An 18,523-nucleotide genomic window follows, 5' to 3' on the forward strand; every position below is an offset into this window, starting at 1 on the left:
AATGTATTAATGTTGCAAATATCAGATATCCCTGGTAGATGAATTGGAGCCTATTCTAGTGTTATCCATGCATGTCCAAGTCATATTCTTTTTGCCATACTTCTATACCCGATCTCACAGCTGCTTGGCCAGGTGCTTTTCAGGAAAAAAAAAAAAAAAGTATGCTGGATAATGCATGGACTGAAACTCAAAAGCAGACAAACTACATAAATGAGGGCAAAATGGACATAAACTGACTGCAACTGAGTCAGAGCATGTTTTAATTTTATATGACGAGAACCAGCTAAGAAAGACAATCCGAGCTTAAAAACTAACTAAATATTGTGGTGTGAAACCAGTGTTTTATAATTTTTTTTTTAATATAAATCCTTAATAAAAACACACACGCAATGCCTCCCTAAAATCTTGAAACAAACAATGCAGCAACTAGGCACCCTGCAAGCCGGTGTACAGTCTACAACAATTACCTTTCTCTATTGTTTGTGTCTTTGTGCTTAATGTACAGTACTACCTCAGGAGAGCGGCTGACTGTCTCGGCTGCAGTTCCAGCACGAGAGTTTTGACACTTCACTTAAATTTCGTTCACGTTTGCCGTGTATTTTCTAAGTGGTTACAATGTCTAAAGGGAGAAAGAGACGGTCTGCTGTCATGTATTCGGTGTCTGGCGTACATTTGGGGGAAGGGGCTCACTGGGAAACGAGGATGTGAATTCATAACGCTGCGAACCAGGAAGACGGACGCGAAACTTAAATTTCTCTGTGTGACTAGTATCTGCGCTTTATCTTTGGACCGAAGTAATGTATTAAACTATTAAAGCAGAAAATACTGAACCCGAACGACACCCCCCCTCCCTTTAAGCAAAGGTCAAAGTTCACAGGAAGCTGGGGGGCTGCCATTTTTCCCCCTGCTAACATGTTAGATGCTAAAAAGGCGAGGAGTGGTGGTCGCTGCTGAGTGCTTCTGTTTATCGGGTGTTTGCCGTTCGTTTGCGTTTGTCTACCTCTTCTGTCGTATGCGTTAGGCTCGGTTGTTGAATGAAGGCGGCATGGAGAGGACAGAACAGCCGTGGAATTCCTCCTACACGTACCAGGTGAGCAAACACAGCGCCGAGATGCTACACAACCTCAACAGCCAGAGAAAAGATGGAGGCAGGTTTTGTGATGTTATCTTGCGCGTCGGAGAGGAGAGCTTCCCCGCGCACAAGGCAGTGCTGGCGGCGTGCAGCGAGTATTTTGAATCGGTCTTCAGCTGTCAGGCGGAAGACGACGGCCAGGGCAAGGAGCTTGAGATGCACACGATCAGCCCCAAAGTTTTCCGAGACATCCTGGACTTCGCGTACACCTCCAAGATCGTGGTGCGTCTGGAGTGCTTCCCGGAGCTTATGACCGCGGCGAAGTTTCTGCTCATGCGATCTGTCATCGAGATCTGTCAGGAGGTCATTAAACAGTCCAACGTGCAGATCCTCGTGCCTCCTTCCCGCGGAGGCGAACACAGCCTGTTCAGGGCCGCGGAGCAGCTGTCATACCCCCTGCCCGTGGACATGTCAAACGGGAGCGTGTCCAACGGCGCAGTGTTTACCGACAACAACGACAGCGACAGCGCCGATCGGACGCAGCCGGGTAACGGCTCTCAGCCGGCCGCTTCCGGAGCACAAGCGGCCGAGCACTTAGCGGTTTCCCCGCTGGAGTTTTCCAGCAGCCACCTCAATAGCGACGGCTCCAAGCGAGGCAGAGGGAGACCCAAAAAAGAGCCCACGACGGAGCCGGGCACTTACGACAACAGCACTGCTCAAAACGAAAACGAGGGTGTTTTCTCGTGCGGGGTTTGTGGTAAGATGTTTCCCGACGACGTCCATTTGAGAAACCACGAGACTCAGCACGGGACGTTCACCGGTGGGGTGAGCACCGGAGCGGAGCTGGTCGCTGTGGACGGCCCCACCATGATCTCTCATCCCCAAGCGCGGTTTCAGGAAAACGGGCTGCCCGCGGACAACCGTAAACGCGAGAGGACGAGACGACACGTCGCGTGTGATCTGTGCGGGAAGGTCTTCCGAGACGTCTATCACCTCAATCGACACAAACTCTCTCATTCGGGCGAGAAACCGTACGCGTGCCCGGTGTGCGGGCTGCGCTTTAAACGCAAGGACAGAATGTCTTACCATGTGCGGTCTCACGACGGATCGGTGGGTAAACCGTATGTCTGTCAAAGCTGCGGGAAAGGTTTCTCCAGGTGAGTGGAGTCCCTTACGATGGCCTCTATTCATACACAACGCTCGTTTATGTATTTGTGTCATCATACGTGATTTGTGTGATGTTTTTGTAGGCCAGACCATCTGAACGGACATATTAAACAGGTTCACACCACAGAGAGACCTCACAAGTGTCAGGTGAGAAATACTAAAGTTTAATGCATGCCCATTCTTGTGTTTTGAATCGGTATGTGGCTTTCTTTCAGTTGTGAATTTCTGCATCATATTCCTGTCACTCTTTTCCGTATAACAAAACGACTGGGGCTGTCATACTCCAAAAAAACCCCCACAAATGGTTAATAAACATGGTCTTTACAACCTATGAAGCCATATGGTAGCTTTGTGTGAGAAACAAAAATAAAATTAACATAATATTAAAAAGTCTGCAAAATGACTAAATGTAAATGTATTAAGATTGTGTTTGAAGAACTAGTTTGACTAACAGTTTGTGTCTTTTTAAATTAAACCAATTTGCGTTTTATTTAAAGGTATGTATTTTGCAGAAACATTTAGATGACTAACTTTTAAGACTACCCCGAGCAGTTTGCCACTGGCCTTTGAATTTCTATCATTATGCAATCCTTCTTTGGAACACATACACAATGTTTGTTTGTTTTCTGTGAATCCAATCTTCTCAATTCAAGTGTATTTGTATAACGCTTTTCTAGCTTTTTCTACGTTATATTTAGTAGTGTCTGATCAGTTGTGACTGTGCAAAATGTGCAATAAAATTAATTTGGGTAGTTAATGACATAATTGACTGTAAGCATTATTGTTGCGTTTAAATTTATAACAACATTTGATTAGTTTTGTATGTTGTTTTTGAGGGTTGGCATGCTCTGAGGTCCTCTGGGGGGGTCGGCATCATCTCTTCTCAGGTGGTCGGTCATCTGAGATCTTTGTAAGGGTTGGATCCAGACTGAAGCTTCTGGTTTCACTTTCTGGGTTCTAATTTGCATACTTCCCATTCTACGTAGGATTCTGAATGCGTCCAAAATCATAGTATGTTAATTATTTGACAGAGTTGACCCTTAAAAATGCAATTATAATAGGTTTTTGGTCATATTACCATGTCTACTCTTCTTCTACACACAAAAGTATGTACTGTTTCATAACAAAAAGTAGACATACTTTTAGCATATAATATAATTTGAATGCAGCAAATTGTTCATTCCCAAACCAGATTGGCCAAGTTTAAGTTGTAGTTATTATCAAGATACGGTGGCATATTGTTCAAACTAACGGGTCTACATTGCATTCAAAATTTTTGGTCTGTGTGTAAAAACACCGGTGGTCACAGTGGTTAGCCGTTTGAGATTGTTATCAGTATATAATGACATTATGTTGGCATGAAATTGAGCTTGCAATCATCTTTTCTTCCGTACTGTGACGTGCATACGAGTAGAATGCTTGTAGTAGTTTCTTGAACAAGAACAAATGGAGGGTGGGACTCGACTGAATATTAATATTGAGTTGATTTAGATATTACAAGAGTGCATGCATTAAAAAGGGGATATGCACACATATATCATTTATAATAAACGCTTCAATATTCCAGTGAGAAAAGTGATTTTCGTGGTGAAATTTTTCATGGTTCTTCACTCAAATCTCAAAGCAAATACAATTTGGCTTCAAAAGATTTATAATACATAACGCAGGTTCTTGTTAGTCATATAGAACACTTTCAGAACATCTTGAAAGCTAAGGTCTTTGTTTACACTGATTTTAAGTATTTGAGTAAACGCTTCCATTAAATCAACCATCTGTTTTGATAACACTCCCAAAAAGGATGTCTTGGAAAATGCTTATAAGCCATATCTTGAAATGTCTCAGATTTGCAACGCATCTTTCGCAACACGAGATCGCCTGAGGTCGCACCTGGCATGCCATGAAGATAAGATACCGTGTCAAGTGTGTGGGAAATTCCTCCGAGCTGCCTACATGACCGACCACTTGAAAAAACACAGTGAAGGACCTCATAACTACTGTGGAATATGCAACAAAGGTACTGGTCAAACACACCTTGAAAATAACTAGTTTATCAAGCCATTGCTTTAAAAACACAACAGAACTTGTGCTTACAAAATACCCAGCTAATGATCCATATTTTCATTGCCACTGACATCAACCTTAGTTAGTTAGTTTAGACTCACAGAAACTGATTGGCTTATTAATGCAGAAAACAGCTTTAGGGGAAAAGGCTGAAGTTTTAAATAAATAAGTACTAATACTGAAAAGGTTTGTGGCTTAAGGTTTATATTTTTTGAAAGCCATAGAGTAAAATTGTCTGGTTAATAAGACTGAGTGTTGTTCTGTTTTTTTGTTTTGTTTTGTTTTTTTTTTGTATTGTTTTTATTTGTTTTTCCTACTTGTTCTTCCGATGGTCTCAGGTTTTTCTACTGCATCCTACTTAAAGGTGCACGTAAAAACGCACCACAGCTCGACCATGCTCCCTTCCTCTGCAGCACATCAGTTCCCCGAACCACGCACCAACAGACCACAGACGCACAACGGCGCCCCCTACCACTCAGGACGCCAGTGCGCAGTGGAAGGCAAGCAAGCCTCTCCCCACAGCGTCAAATTGTTGCTCGCTCACTTGCTGTCTTTTTCACTGCTGCTTATCAGATGCTGCATCTGCTTGCATATAAACTCACTGCAAATACAGATTGTAGCGCTGCGCATCTATCATTTATTGCAGCATAATTTGCAGGGAATCAGAGATATGTTGTTCAGAATTTGGCAGTCTAAATTCTTTCAGTGGATGAAAAAGGTTGTTCGCTTAAAGTGTGGGTTGTCTTTCACTTTTTAAGAGGAATGTCAAGGACGTGTTACTTTAGCTTAGCCGGTAGAGTTAATTAAATGCAGTTATAATGATTCTTTGTATCACTTGACTGATGAAGCAGTGAATATGTAGGTAGTCCTTGTAGTTTTGCAGACTTAATGAACTGCTGCCAGATGTGCATTCAAAGTACGTTATTAATATTCAAGCTTCTTTATTTGATTTACTGCCAAAATGCTAAAATGAGACTAAAAAAGATTTACTTTTAAAGCAATAGTTCACCTCAAAATGATCAAAAAATTAAACCTCAGGCCAGGATGTGGATTAGTTTGTTTCTTCATTGAAAGAGATTTGTTAAAATTTAGCTTTGCATCACTTGCTCACCAGTTTATCCTTTGCAGCGAATGGGTGCCTACAGAGTCCAAACATCTAATGAAAGCTTCTCAATAATTCACAAGTAATCCACACGACTCGGGTCCATCAGTTAACATTTTTTGGAATGAACATTTGTGTGTTTGTAATAAAACAGATCCATCATTAAGCCATTTTAACTTCACATCGCTGGATTTGTGTAAATAATAATGCTTACTCTGGATTACTTGTTTTTATTAGTTGTTAGGGATGTAATTTTGATGATGTCCATTCAATGCAGAGGATCCATTGGTGGGAAAAACTTTGTTTTGATGAACAAACAAATTTGTTTACATCTCGGATGAGCTGAGGGTGAGAATATTTTCAGCATATGGGTGAGAATATTTTCAGCATATATATATATATATATATATATATATATATGTATATATATATATATATATGTATATATATGTATGTATATATGTATATGTATGGTAAACTGTTGCTTTAAGTTTCTTTATTAGTATTTATTTAAATAAGGTACATTTTATTTAAGACCTGAGCTAAATAATAGTTGCAGCCCTATCAATCAGCTTTGTCTGCTAGTCACTTACATTGCTGCTGACCAATTTAGCATGGCCATGTGTCCCATTCTGTGTCGCTTACTTATCATCTCCATCAAGTGCTGGCATAATGAAAGCGTATTTGATCCTTCATTCATGCATGTCCACATAAGTGCACATGTACACTTCTGTGCATTATTTCTGTGGATTTAATGGACCTTTTTCAAACAATTATTGCCATACAATCCAGCAGCTTGTGATTGGGAATCTCCTTGCTGAACATGATGGGAAACAATATGGAGACATTTTTTTCTAAAGGACTAAAAGTATTCTAGAATTTTTCTATGATTAAGTAATGGAGATGCCAAGAATTATGAAAATAATTTTTCCCCCTTGTTTTCAATGGGTTATTAATGTTAACTACTATGTGGATTCACTAGAATTGAGAGCAAGTGAATTTATTTTTGATCTTGTAATGCAAGCTTTAGGGTTTTGGCAGTTAATAAAAAGTAAAGCAGAAATAGATCAGAAAGGTGCCATTAACTTTACATCAGTACAGAATTGTCATTACGATATCACTCCAACAGTATCTTTTAAGCTGCTGGCTTGGCATGTAATGAAAGAAAAAGATTCATTCATTTAAAACGTATTTTGTCATTTTTAGCTTTGAACAAACAATATTCATAATTTTTGATGGTTTCTGAACTGATGTGAAGCTGGTGGTCATCTGACTGTATTGACTGCGAATTGTCCCCCTTGGCCTCTGTCTTTTCCTCTACCATATCCCTTACCTCTTGGGGTGGTTACTGGCGTGTAGACCTTTGCACCAGTCGCCGGCTCGTGGTTACCTTTCCCGAGACAGAGGGGTCTTTTCGGGGGCTAACTGGGCCAGTTCTACCCCAGCCCGTCCCTCCGGCCCTGGGCCTGCAGCCTGAGCTGCTCCTGGGCAAGCCAGGTCCAACTCCCTATTTCTGGGAGTGCCGCTCTTCTGGAGCACCAGGGTTTCCACTTCATGGACCTCTTACAGGTCAGTACAGGGTTGTTTGGAGGGTGAACGTGTGGTGAGCCAAAGAACTGAGGATGTCTGGAAGAATTCTGTAACTGATAAGTCTGGTGCAAATATCTGCTAAGCACCATTAACATTTACGAGACTTTTAAGTAAACAACGCTCTGGTTTCAGGTCTTACCTAACAATTGTCTCGTCAGTATTTTGCTCATGCTTTCTTTGTCTGTTGGTTCTCAGTGCTGCTTGATTTTCATCAGTTTGCTTTAACAGCACCCACCTCTTGTCTTTCACAGTTTTACACTTTGGAAGAACTGAATTGTATTTTAATCTTAGTTTCCTGGGTCTGGAAAATGCCCTGTAACCAGAATTGAAATATTTTTTGTTAACAAAATAGTGGAATGCAGTTAAACTGTAAATCTAGATCCTAGGTAATCAACATGTTGTTCATAGAGTGGACATGTGACTGAACAATGAGTGTTGTAGGTCAAGGTCTATTTCCCCGAAATATAGTGCTTCTCAGCCAGTCTGAAAATGATCTGTGGTCTCGTGTTCTGTAGTGTCTCTTGTTAGTAGCTAGGAGGACTATGTCTCAGGTAGGTCAGGCTAAGTTTCAGTAATGTAGATAAAAGTGAGCACCAGTTATTCTGAGCAGAGTAGAGAATTTAATTATACATGGTTGTGGATTGGTATGGGAAAGTGTCCACTTTGTGAAAAAGGTCTTCAAATAAAAAAACCCCCAAATACTCAAAAATGACAATTCTGTTGTTGTGTACTCACCTTTATGTTGCCTTTCATTAGTGGAACATACAAGAAGATATTTTGAGAGATTTTATTATCAGTATGGTTTAAAACAGTGGGCTCTAGTTTACTTTTATATAGGTTTGGAACAACTTAAAGGTAAATAAAGTTCTTTTTTTTTTCTCCCAAACTAAGGTTAAGTGCCACTGCTCTAGAGCCTAGGAATTCAGTAGATGAAAAATCTGAATAATTTTCCATATAATATTGCACACAAGAAGATGCAGTTTACCTATAGTATATTTCTGTCTTACAAGCCTCAATAATATGATCAGTGAGGGCCAAGCTGTGTTTATACTGAAACAGGTATACACAAGTAGTTGCTGTGGTCATGAGGGTTCTTTATAATGGAAATATTGTTGCTTAAAGGAACACTCCACTTCTTTTTGGAAATATTCTCATTCTCCAACTCCCCCGAGTTAATAAGTTGAGTTTTACCATTTTTGAATCTATTCAGATGATCTGTCGATAGCACTTTTAGCATAGCTTAGCATAGATCACTGAATCCGAATAAAACAAGTAGCATTGTGTTCAAAAATGACCAAAGAATTAAATTGACTTCTCTCTAGTTATATCTGTTACCAGCGGAAAATGAAAAGTTGTGATTTTCTAGGCTGATATAATTGAGAACTATTCTCCCATTTCGGCATAATAATCAAGGAAGTTTGCTGGTGTACGATGGCCACAGCAGGTGCAGTGATATTACGCAGTAATATAGTATAGTAGTAGTATATTATATATAATTATTATTAGTTGGAGAATTAGCCTATTTCCAAAAAAAAGTGTGTTCCTTTTAATGTAAGGCTCCTCCTCTCTTCCTGTACATCTCTCTGCCCCCCTCCTTCCCTGATATCCCCTTCCCCACTCTGTTTATCTCAGATGGGCAGGAGAATGCTGTGAAATGCCCCCATCAGGATTCTGATGGATCAGACGCAGTTTTCGGTGACCTTTCCAACGGAACGGACCTCAAGGTTGAACAGAAAGTAGAGGGAGAAGAAATGGAGGTGACCTCTTTCATCTTCAATGGCCAACCTGAGGACACGGCGACCTTGCCAGGAGGATCCAAAAACATCCAAAAAACAGACCAAGAAAAGAAGTTTGCCTGTGGCGACTGCGGCCAGACCTTCCGCACAAAGTCTTACCTCAACAAGCACCATCACCGGGTTCATAAGAAACGTGCTGCGGCCGGGTCAGGCCTCGGTGATCTCGGTTCACCTTTTTCCCCCCAACAGAATATGTCACTTCTTGAATCCTTTGGCTTTCAGATTGTCCAGTCAGCCTTTGCCTCCTCACTAGTAGACTCTGAGATGGGCAGCAGTGGAATGGGTTTAGGGGAGAAATGACCTCTTTGAGATGCAGACATTTCTTATAACCTTATTGGACAACCAAACTTTTCATAACTGCGAGTTTAGTCTGTTGTCTCATACTCCTTGATGCCATATGTAGACTACCTTTTGTTTTGTTTTTGTCTTTTTTTTTTTTTTTTACTATTCTAATGTTTGTTAATGTTTTGACTTTGCCATCATGGATGCCATTATGATTCCATCTTGGTGTGAAGTAGCTAATCTGTTTATTTCTCCTTTGACAAATCCTCAATTTCATTGGTCTGTCCTAAAAAAACAACCTTTTTTTGACATGTATGTGTATCACCTGTGTCTCTCAGCTTCCAGATTGTGGATTGAGGATGATGTTTGCTTTAAAAGACAAACTAATGCCCCAAACTTTCAGAATGTACCTCTATATTTTTTTTTTCCTGACTTACCTCACCGAAAAAGCATAACATTAGCAAGCATTGCAATTTTAACAGTCTAAACAAATATATTCACAATCAGAAAACATTGAGTAATGTTTAATTTGTGCAGCTGTTGTTGTCCTATGACCATTAACTTACAACACCTACACATCTTTTTCTGTACAAGTTACTTTAATGGATATTTAAATGATTTTAAATCCTTTAAAACTTCAGGCTAAATAATGGCTGTTATCTCAGTCATTTTTGTGGTGTTTCTTTGTTTATCATTGGTAGTTCTAAAACAGATTGTTTTGGGGCACAAAAAGTGTGTCAGTTTTTAATGTCCAACAGGGACCAATTTCAGGTTTCACTGTAAGATATAGCAAGAAGCAAAGAATATATTTTATTAACTTATTGATACCGGTGTCCAAGTCTCCTTTACGCAAAGGTATATATTGAGTTGTTGCGACGTGCTATTTTCTTGAATCATGCAGCCGACAGGAAGACGGCATGAGAGTAGTGACATGTATGTATGTATGAGGACACGTTTGTATGCTGCAGTCTCTCCAATGTCCTTTATCTCTAGAATGTAATATAAACAGAGGGCTTTTTAATCTTTTTTTAATATATCAGAGTTTTTCTAAGTGGTTCAGTACATTCCTGCTTAATTTAAAGTCTTGTCACTATACATGACATGTAACATTCATATATATAACAAATATGTATATATGTATGGCCAATTATATGAGTTTATGTAAACGGGGTCCTTGTATATAGATATTTTCCCTGGCCTTGTTAAATGAATGGATCTTTCTTTTTGAAGAGTACGTTTTAACAAAATTGTTTTAAGTTGTTACTGACAAATCCATGATTTTTGTTGTGTCTTTATTATTATGCAAGTATTTGAGCGTGTGTTTGGTGTTACCCTGTTCCTCTTACTCTAAATGCAGTGTTAATGCTGGTTACTTTTCCTTTTATTTTACCCTGCAGGTTATTAGTATAGTGTACCATAAATGTTTTTGGAGTATTTGGAATGGCAGTTTGTACAAGGTTGCAGAGGTTTTGTAAGTGGTCACTCACGATGGAAGGTATGAATGTTTTGATGTGTACACACACACACACACACACACAAAACAACTTTATTTTATTACCTTATATAATTGTTTGACTTGCTGTTTTTATGTGCAGCTGTAAAATCTGAAGCCGACTGATCTGAGCAGTGGAAGACCTGCAGGTTTTTAGCTTCAGCTTGCTTATTTGACTAATCATTGCTAATATCAGATCATAACATCTGTTAATTCATTGCAGTTTTACAATTCTAATAGTAACAATCATTGTCTGCCCAGTAAGTGTGATCTGAATATTTGCAGCCCTTATTTATTAAATTTTTAAGTTGTAGGGAATTCTTCAGCTATTTTTTTATTGTTGTTACTTGTGTCTTGTACGGTGTTCTGGCTTTTTACATCACTGGAAATGTTTGTTTTCTTGCTTATCTATTTGTATATTTGTATGTTGCAAAGTGCCTTCCCAGTACTGATTGTGAACAGCGATGGGTAGGAAAAATCTGTCATTTAAAGGACCTATCTTATAAAAACCATATACAAACAGAGTTGCATTGACACTTTTGTATAAAGACATGCACATAGAAAGGTGTACATTTGTATGTTTGGTATTCTACCTTTTTTGTTTTCTGACAAAATGTTGTTTCTCTGCAATTTATGTCACAACGTTGATCAATTTTTGGACATTTGGATATAAGCATACTTTTCTATTGATGTTTGTTTTTGTACACTGTTTTTGTGTCTCTGTCTATTTGGTACAGAGATGGGTATAAAATAAAATTGTATTTGAGAATTTTCTTTGTTGTTATGGGCGGGCGCTTCAGAACACACGATTATGCATGTTATTTTGTGTAAAAACGGAGGGACTGGCAACCGACTGTGAAAACAATGAGAGTATTTTTTTCGTTATTTCATATCAAATCGCCCAATCATAACATATACGTTATGTATAAGGTTATTAAATGAGCATTATTTGGTTAGAGGGCCAAAATATTATATGAAACCAAAAATTATGCTTTTCATTATTGTTAATATTTTGCATACCTTTACATGCAAGCATCAATCTTTGCACAGACATGAATTGCCCAAAGTCTTATTTTGACACCAATTCCAATAAAGAGTTAATCCATTATTCTGAATGAATACAATTGTGAAACATGGATCTGAGGTTAAGGCATCACTGACTGACACTTTCTGCTTCATTAATAAACTACATCTATTTATGCATATATATTTTTTCAATAAACAGTTACAACCCAGTACGCATGCAAGGCCATATGTGTTACGTTAATGTAGATTTAACTTGAAAGAACAGCAGTGCAGGGTTGCGGTGTATTTGGATGAATAAAAAACTATTTAAATTGATACTTCGTTTGAAAAAACAAATCCAAAAGAAACAATTATTACTTGGCTCACCCTCTGCCCCTCACTCTAAAGTCCATACAACTTGGTGGATGTTCATCTGAGGACTAAGGTAAATATTACACTAACTGAAAATGAGAATGACTTTACAGTGAACCCAAAACAACAACCAACACAAAAGTCCTTTGGTTAGATCCAGTGTAAACCTATACGCTACATTGCATGGCTCTTTGACGCCATCTGTTGGCATGATGGTGGCATTATAATAATTAGAATTTTGACATCAATAAAACAGCAAGTCCCTTTCAATAGTTTTTGAAAATAGTCATCTAAACACGTTTGAATATAGATAGTAGTAGGCTTATTTCAGTCCACAATAATGAATTTGTACTGTACAATAATGAAGAATGATTTTTGTTACATCCTTTATTTACCTAAACGTGATAGATAAAGGCTGTCCTAATAAATGAAAGCTTTTGTATGTGCAAAGGCAAAAAACAAAGCAGGCTATTAGCCTGGTTGCATTTTAAAAAAAGAAACCATGCTGAACATAAAAAACCCAACAACCTAAAGCCCTTTTTAAAAAGCGTGAGAAAGCCTGAAGCCATAAACACACCTGTTCAAACGCACACATGCTGCATGCACAGAAACATGGAAGTGTGTTAGAAACACAGTTGGATTAAAACGTGCACAAACAAAAGCAGGCACATTATGAAACAGTGTTATTGTGTACCACATACAGTACTCTGCAATTCTGTTGAAATGTTTTAATTATTTACACCTTTTTTAAAGTATTTTAATGCTTTAAATTTATGTAGATCTGTTGTTTTCCATCAATTCGCACATGTGGTGAAGTGTTTTATATGATGAGAATACTATATACTATAGATGTAAATTCACTCTCAGTTGCAAAAGAATATATTCAGAATATATTTATTGGCATTAAACTTGACTTATAGCTAACCAATTTCACAATAGCAAAAAAGCTAACTGTCAGAATTTTATTTATTTTTTTAACAAAAATAACAACTTCAGTAGGCTATCGACTTTCATGTATGAGAATAGCACGGCAAGGTCTATCGCTTTTTAACAGCGCAGTCCAGTTCAAAATTAGTTAAATGAGTCAGCTAGGTAATTGGTGACCTAAAACAGTATGTCCTTTCAAAGTTGGCAGAACTTTAGGTACGGTTGCCATTTGTGCAGATAATCTTGCAGAAATAAGCAACAGATTTAGCATAATAGCCTTGTTAATCTGTTCTAAACACCAGCCAGAATCATGTGTTTACTATGAACTAAAGCTCTCTGTTGCCATAGAATAGCTTCAGGGGTTCGCCAGTGTACGAGTGTTGCTGAGTCACACTGACCTTAAAGAAAAACATTCAGCAGATCTGCACACCCTAAAAGTCAACTTAGCTAAGTGTAATCTTAAACCATCTCCTGTATCAAGTGTGCTGACAAAACTACAAAAACATGTAGTTTTTCTTTTTCTGATGGGAGTCACGGCAAACGGAGCTACAGGGAACCTATTTTCATTTAATTTCCATGTTTATCTTATTCTTAAATAAAGTAATGCACGACTTATAGATAAATCAAGTAAGAAAAGCCAAGCGATGAAGAATACAATATTTACTCAGCATGTAATGCGTGTACAAAGATGTAAACTTACTGCAGTTTGATGAACAGTTACGGCATCATTTTAAAGATATTTTTCTAGAAATATCAATTTAGTTGGTGAGAATATTTAACACTCTATAAGGCAGTGGAGTGAAAGATTTCCCCCAGCTGGTACTGAGCTTGTTTTCCTTCTATATCCATCTCCACCTCTCCACGATAGTTGAGTCTGTAAAACTCTTTATTGATCATCGATAGGCTCTTTCCCTTGGTTTCAGGTAGAACCATCTGAATATATAAAGAAGTAAAGAGACATACTGCCCCAAACGGCACAAAGCAATACTGTCCTAAACCGCTCTGCAAAAACACACAAAGGACATTTAGAAGAAAATAAAATAATATTCTTAATAGCCATTTTGTCGAATATTTCAGATATTAAGACTTTTTTTTAAGTTCTTACCACGAGGAAAGGGAAGATCATCCCCATAATGAAGAGATTCAGCCACATTAGAGAACCAGCGGTCATGTAGGCAGCAGGACGTGATATTTGGTTAAAAATCTCTGTTGGGAGGATTCCAGTCACCCCAGCTACCGCATGAAGAAAGGGGCACATGATGCCAGACCGCAGTATAAAATAACACTATAGCACTGGTTGCATTATATATACATTGCACTGTATGTCAGGATGTTGTAGTTTACCTGGTCCCATGCCAAAGCTGAGAATGTAGGTGAAGATGCAAGTCATGCTCAGGTAAGGCATCCAGGTAACCATATTCTATTAGGTGAAAGATAGAACCAAAGGTAAATGTTATAGTTAACCAAAGATGACGACAATTCAGCTGAACACTCTAGATGACGATAAAGTTAATGTTATACATTATGTGCTCATTTTAAGGTTAGACATTAGCTTGTACATAACCTTCCATGTGACTACAGTATGTGTGTGCTGGTAAAGGTGAATAGGGGTAATGCAACATTGAATAATACACACACCTCAAGTGAAAGAGCCACAGTGAAGACTACAGCCCATCCTGTCATGAGAATATAGCCGCCCATCAACATCAGCCTCCTACCCAACCTTTCTATCAACAGGTTCTGCACAAACACACACACAAATTTGAAGTTAATGTTATTCTACAGAGAAATGATTCAGTATTCAGCTACACTACTGAAATGGTAATCTAGGTCCTGCAAACAAATTATGTCTTGACTAAAATGTTTGTCCAGCCCTGACTGATCAGCCCAGCATTCAAGATGAATTAATTCACTCAAACTATGCAAGTGGGCCAAAGGATTGCCTGTATAGTTTTGGTACAGTTACATAATTGATAACAGATGAATGGAAGACTCACACATATAATGCAAGCGGAGAATTCACACATCCCGGTGCCAATGGTCACATACTGGATCTGTCCTGCAGATATACCTGCTTCTTGGAACACATATGATGCATAGAAGTAAATCTGGGGATTGAAAAAATGGTCCTTAATCTTTTGCTTTTCTGAGTGTGCAATACACACACCAACACTAACACTTGAAATCCTTCTGAAGCATTTTGAGCTTTGTAAAATAGTGTTAGGTATAGGAGAGATTTGCTAAAGCGTTACGCAATTCGTAAAGTCAATTAGTAATTTGCTGTTTTAGTTCCTAAGGTTTTTAACAGGTAACAATTAACTAAATAATTAATTAAACAAGTGTTTCATTTAACATAATATTGGAAGTAAATATATTATATAATCAGCATTTTAAAAAAAAATTATATACATTACTATTCATGTTTGTGGTCAGTAAGATCTTTTTTTAAAAGACGTCTCTTATTCTTACCAAGGTAAAAATAATAACATAGTAAAATATTTTTTTATATAACTGTTTTTTATTTTTGGTTGAAATTATGTACAATTCTGTATCAATTAAATTAATCTTTGCTTAATTAATATTAATAATTAAAAATTACTTTTACACCCCAAACCTTTGAACATAAGTACAAATTCTATATTTAAAAATCACAAGTTTATATTTTATGTAATATTAAGACATGAATCGATCTATTTTAACTAAGTGCTCTGTGTGTCTGTATGCATGCATTTTTACCCCTTAGACTCAAATATTAACGTAAAGCTTGCAGCATTTATTCTCATGATCGGCTCGGTGTGTTTTTTTGATGACATTTACTTCATGAAGCAATGCAAGAGCCAAAGGTATAATGCCACAGTATAATGCTCACCGAGTCATTACCACACAGTTGCATGGCACTGCTCAGGACCGCCACAGTGATGAGCTGCCAGCGGACGCTGCGGTCACTGAAGAGATCCCACGGCTGTTTGGCACTTTCTCCCTTTGTTTCATTCTGTTCTTGCAGAATCTCATCCAGCTCTTCTCTCTGCACTTCACAGCCTCGCAGACGCCGAAGAGCTGCGGAACAAACATGATTACATGCTTTGTAAAAAACTACAATGGGACATATCTAACGTTTTGTTTGTTTACTTTTTTTTCAATCCAAAAAAAGCAATTAGAATGGTTTACTTTCATTGTATGGGCAAAAGCAGCTTTGACATACTGGGAAATAATTTAAATAATCTCTTTAATAGTTATTAAGTTACATATAATTGTTTTAATTTATACAAAATTTGTATACATTTTTTCAATGAGTACCCTGTTAAAAAAATCCCACCATCTGCTGGTTAGGTATGTTTTGCAGCATGCAAACTGGTTTGAGCTGGTTTAAGGTGGTCCTGAGCTGGTCTTAAGCAACTTTCTACTGCTCAGGACCAGCTTTGATTTACCCATTAGGCAGGCCTCTTTGTCTCCACAGTCAATGAGAAGGTAGCGGGGACTTTCTGGAAACCATGGCAAGGTGAGGAGTTGGATGAAACCTGGGATAGCATTACTAGCCAATAAATACTGCCAACACGGCTCACTACCTAACAACTCTCTGAAAAAACATACAGGCATTGTGAAATCAGTCATTTCAGTCATGTTTGTGTATTTAATTTGTGCAAAAAACAACATGTACCTAATAGAGTACTTAATAAATAAATAAAAAAATCTTTAAGGAAATGGTAATCGCTCTTATTAGTGTCGTAAGAGGTGCATCAAATATATAACATACTTCAGACTGACCACCTGTCCCAACACCAGACCAAAAGAAGTGAAGACAGCTGAGGACAGGGACACAGCCCCCCGTAAGTGCTTTGGTGCACTCTCACCAAAATACATGGGCTGAACATTCATACTGATGCCTGAATAAAAACAGAGAAGATGGTTTATAATAACACCAGGAAGAAACTAGCTCAATATGGCAAAATATAAAGGGTCCAAAAACAAAACAGGAAAAATATATACACAGTACCTGCATTTATGCCAACCAAAAATCTGGAGATGATAATCATCTCAAATGACTTAGCTGTTCGGCTGAACAATGCAAGCAATGAACTTGATAAGAGAAAGACATTGTTCAGCAACATGGTCTTCTTCCTTGGAAACAAGAACATAATATTGCACACTAAGATTTTTTACTTATTTAAAGTTTACAGATTTTGTTTTGCATTTAAATCATCGAGTCTAAATGAATATAAATAAAAGAATGTGCATGAAACGTGTAATGTATGACAACTAGATTAACCTCCCAAAACGTATTGACATCGGTCCTGCTATCAGGGCCCCGATAAAACCACCCAGTGAGAAAATGGAAACGATAAAGGTCCATATGAGTGTGACCTCATAAACCCCCAACTGTATTCCCCATCGCTCCAGAAATGTCTCATTGACAAAGTTTTGAATGAACTGCAAGAAAGAATACAGAACAGAAAACTGGCCTTAATAGGAACAGAGACAACTAATAAGACATGCATTTAAACCATTTTGAATCTTTCACGGATTAAACACAGAGCCAAAGAAACACTTACAACAGTTGGTGCATTCATTATGGCCAGGTTGTATCCATATTGTAGAGTTCCCCCGATTGCTGTAGAGGTCACCATTAATACCAAAGTGTATGTATGACCCTGTGTAGACAAATAAAATATAATACCAACAGCCATTTAATGCAACAAAACAAAGAAATCAACTTCACAACAAAAATAATTACAATGAAATTAATTTACTATTATTTAGTTTCTAAGTGTCAGTGTTATGTAATAATAATATTTTAAATAAATAAATAATAAATTATAATTATAATTAAATAATATTTTATTCAAATTGAATTATCATTAGCTATAATATATGACTTTACAGTAAAACTCACTAATTTATTTAATTTAAAAACATCTGACTAAAAAGGACACCAGCAATAAAGAGTCTACCTTTTTCTCCTTTGTGGTCATGCTGTCCTCTTTATATGTCCTGGCTTTGAGAAAAATGAATCCAGAGGATAAAATCCGAGAATAAAGAGGGTTGTTATTAGTTTGTGCTCGCCATTAAGTGAGACACTGATGCTCTGAGAAAGGTGCGTAGAAAAGAGAGTTTGAGACTATGGCACACGTCTACAAATACATTACAGCCAATAATAAGTAACCTAGTTTAACCAACCACCCTCTTGACTAGAGACAACAGCGTTGTAAAAGATTTCTCTGGAGAACTCCTGTTGAATCCTACCCTTTACAAACTATACCTTGGCACTTCGTCCACATGAAAGTCCAAGTCCATTTGAAGGAAAATGAGATCGAATTAAACTGTAGTTCAACTCCACCTATCGGAATATAAACATAACTGTACGTACTGTTAAACTGAATATTTGCTTGCTATTTATCAATTTATTTTTAGAAATAAATAAATTAAGCTTGTTTTAAATTCAATCGTCACATGTAGGCTACTTAAATATGTATGGTATTGCAGCACCGTAATATACAATAATATTTAGACTATCCATTCATTCCAACAGGGGGCAGCATAACATTATTATATTTTGACTTGAATTTTGCACTAGGACAAAAAAGTTTAAGGAATAGTTAAAAGCTTAGTTTTTTTGTTGACTTACGAATAAATTAACATGCAGCACATACTTTGGGTCA

The 18,523-nt window shown here is 37.7% G+C and overlaps 2 protein-coding genes across 5 annotated transcripts; one reads left to right on the plus strand and one right to left on the minus strand.

Moving 5' to 3' along the window:
* Positions 1–498: 498 nt before the first annotated feature.
* Positions 499–11,331, plus strand: patz1 (POZ/BTB and AT hook containing zinc finger 1). 3 transcript variants are annotated; one of them, XM_043242930.1, is made up of 6 exons: positions 499–2,229; positions 2,323–2,386; positions 4,082–4,253; positions 4,639–4,800; positions 6,762–6,971; positions 8,625–11,331. In XM_043242930.1, the coding sequence occupies exons 1-6, from the start codon at positions 1,046–1,048 to the stop codon at positions 9,086–9,088; spliced, it is 2,256 nt and encodes a 751-aa protein (XP_043098865.1). In that variant the 5' UTR covers positions 499–1,045; the 3' UTR covers positions 9,089–11,331. The 3 variants fall into 3 exon arrangements, with proteins under 3 accessions (XP_043098865.1, XP_043098867.1, XP_043098868.1); XM_043242932.1 differs by lacking the exon at positions 6,762–6,971 and having other exon boundaries at positions 507–2,229; XM_043242933.1 differs by lacking the exons at positions 4,639–4,800; positions 6,762–6,971 and having other exon boundaries at positions 515–2,229.
* Positions 11,332–12,308: 977 nt separating this feature from the next.
* slc2a11a (solute carrier family 2 member 11a) lies at positions 12,309–18,060 on the minus strand. 2 transcript variants are annotated; one of them, XM_043242935.1, is made up of 13 exons: positions 18,042–18,060; positions 17,816–17,949; positions 17,417–17,515; positions 17,134–17,294; positions 16,861–16,985; positions 16,621–16,750; positions 16,295–16,443; positions 15,736–15,923; positions 14,864–14,974; positions 14,505–14,606; positions 14,211–14,286; positions 13,972–14,099; positions 12,309–13,868 (listed from the first exon to the last, which is right to left on the minus strand). In XM_043242935.1, exons 2-13 carry the CDS (start codon positions 17,834–17,836, stop codon positions 13,650–13,652), a joined length of 1,509 nt encoding a protein of 502 aa, XP_043098870.1. In that variant the 5' UTR covers positions 17,837–17,949; positions 18,042–18,060; the 3' UTR covers positions 12,309–13,649. The 2 variants fall into 2 exon arrangements, with proteins under 2 accessions (XP_043098870.1, XP_043098869.1); XM_043242934.1 differs by lacking the exon at positions 18,042–18,060 and having other exon boundaries at positions 17,816–18,004.
* Between the last annotated feature and the right edge of the window lie 463 nt (positions 18,061–18,523).

This window comes from Puntigrus tetrazona, chromosome 6 (genome assembly GCF_018831695.1).
Source record: "Puntigrus tetrazona isolate hp1 chromosome 6, ASM1883169v1, whole genome shotgun sequence".
In the NCBI taxonomy this organism is placed as follows: Eukaryota; Metazoa; Chordata; class Actinopteri; order Cypriniformes; family Cyprinidae; genus Puntigrus; species Puntigrus tetrazona.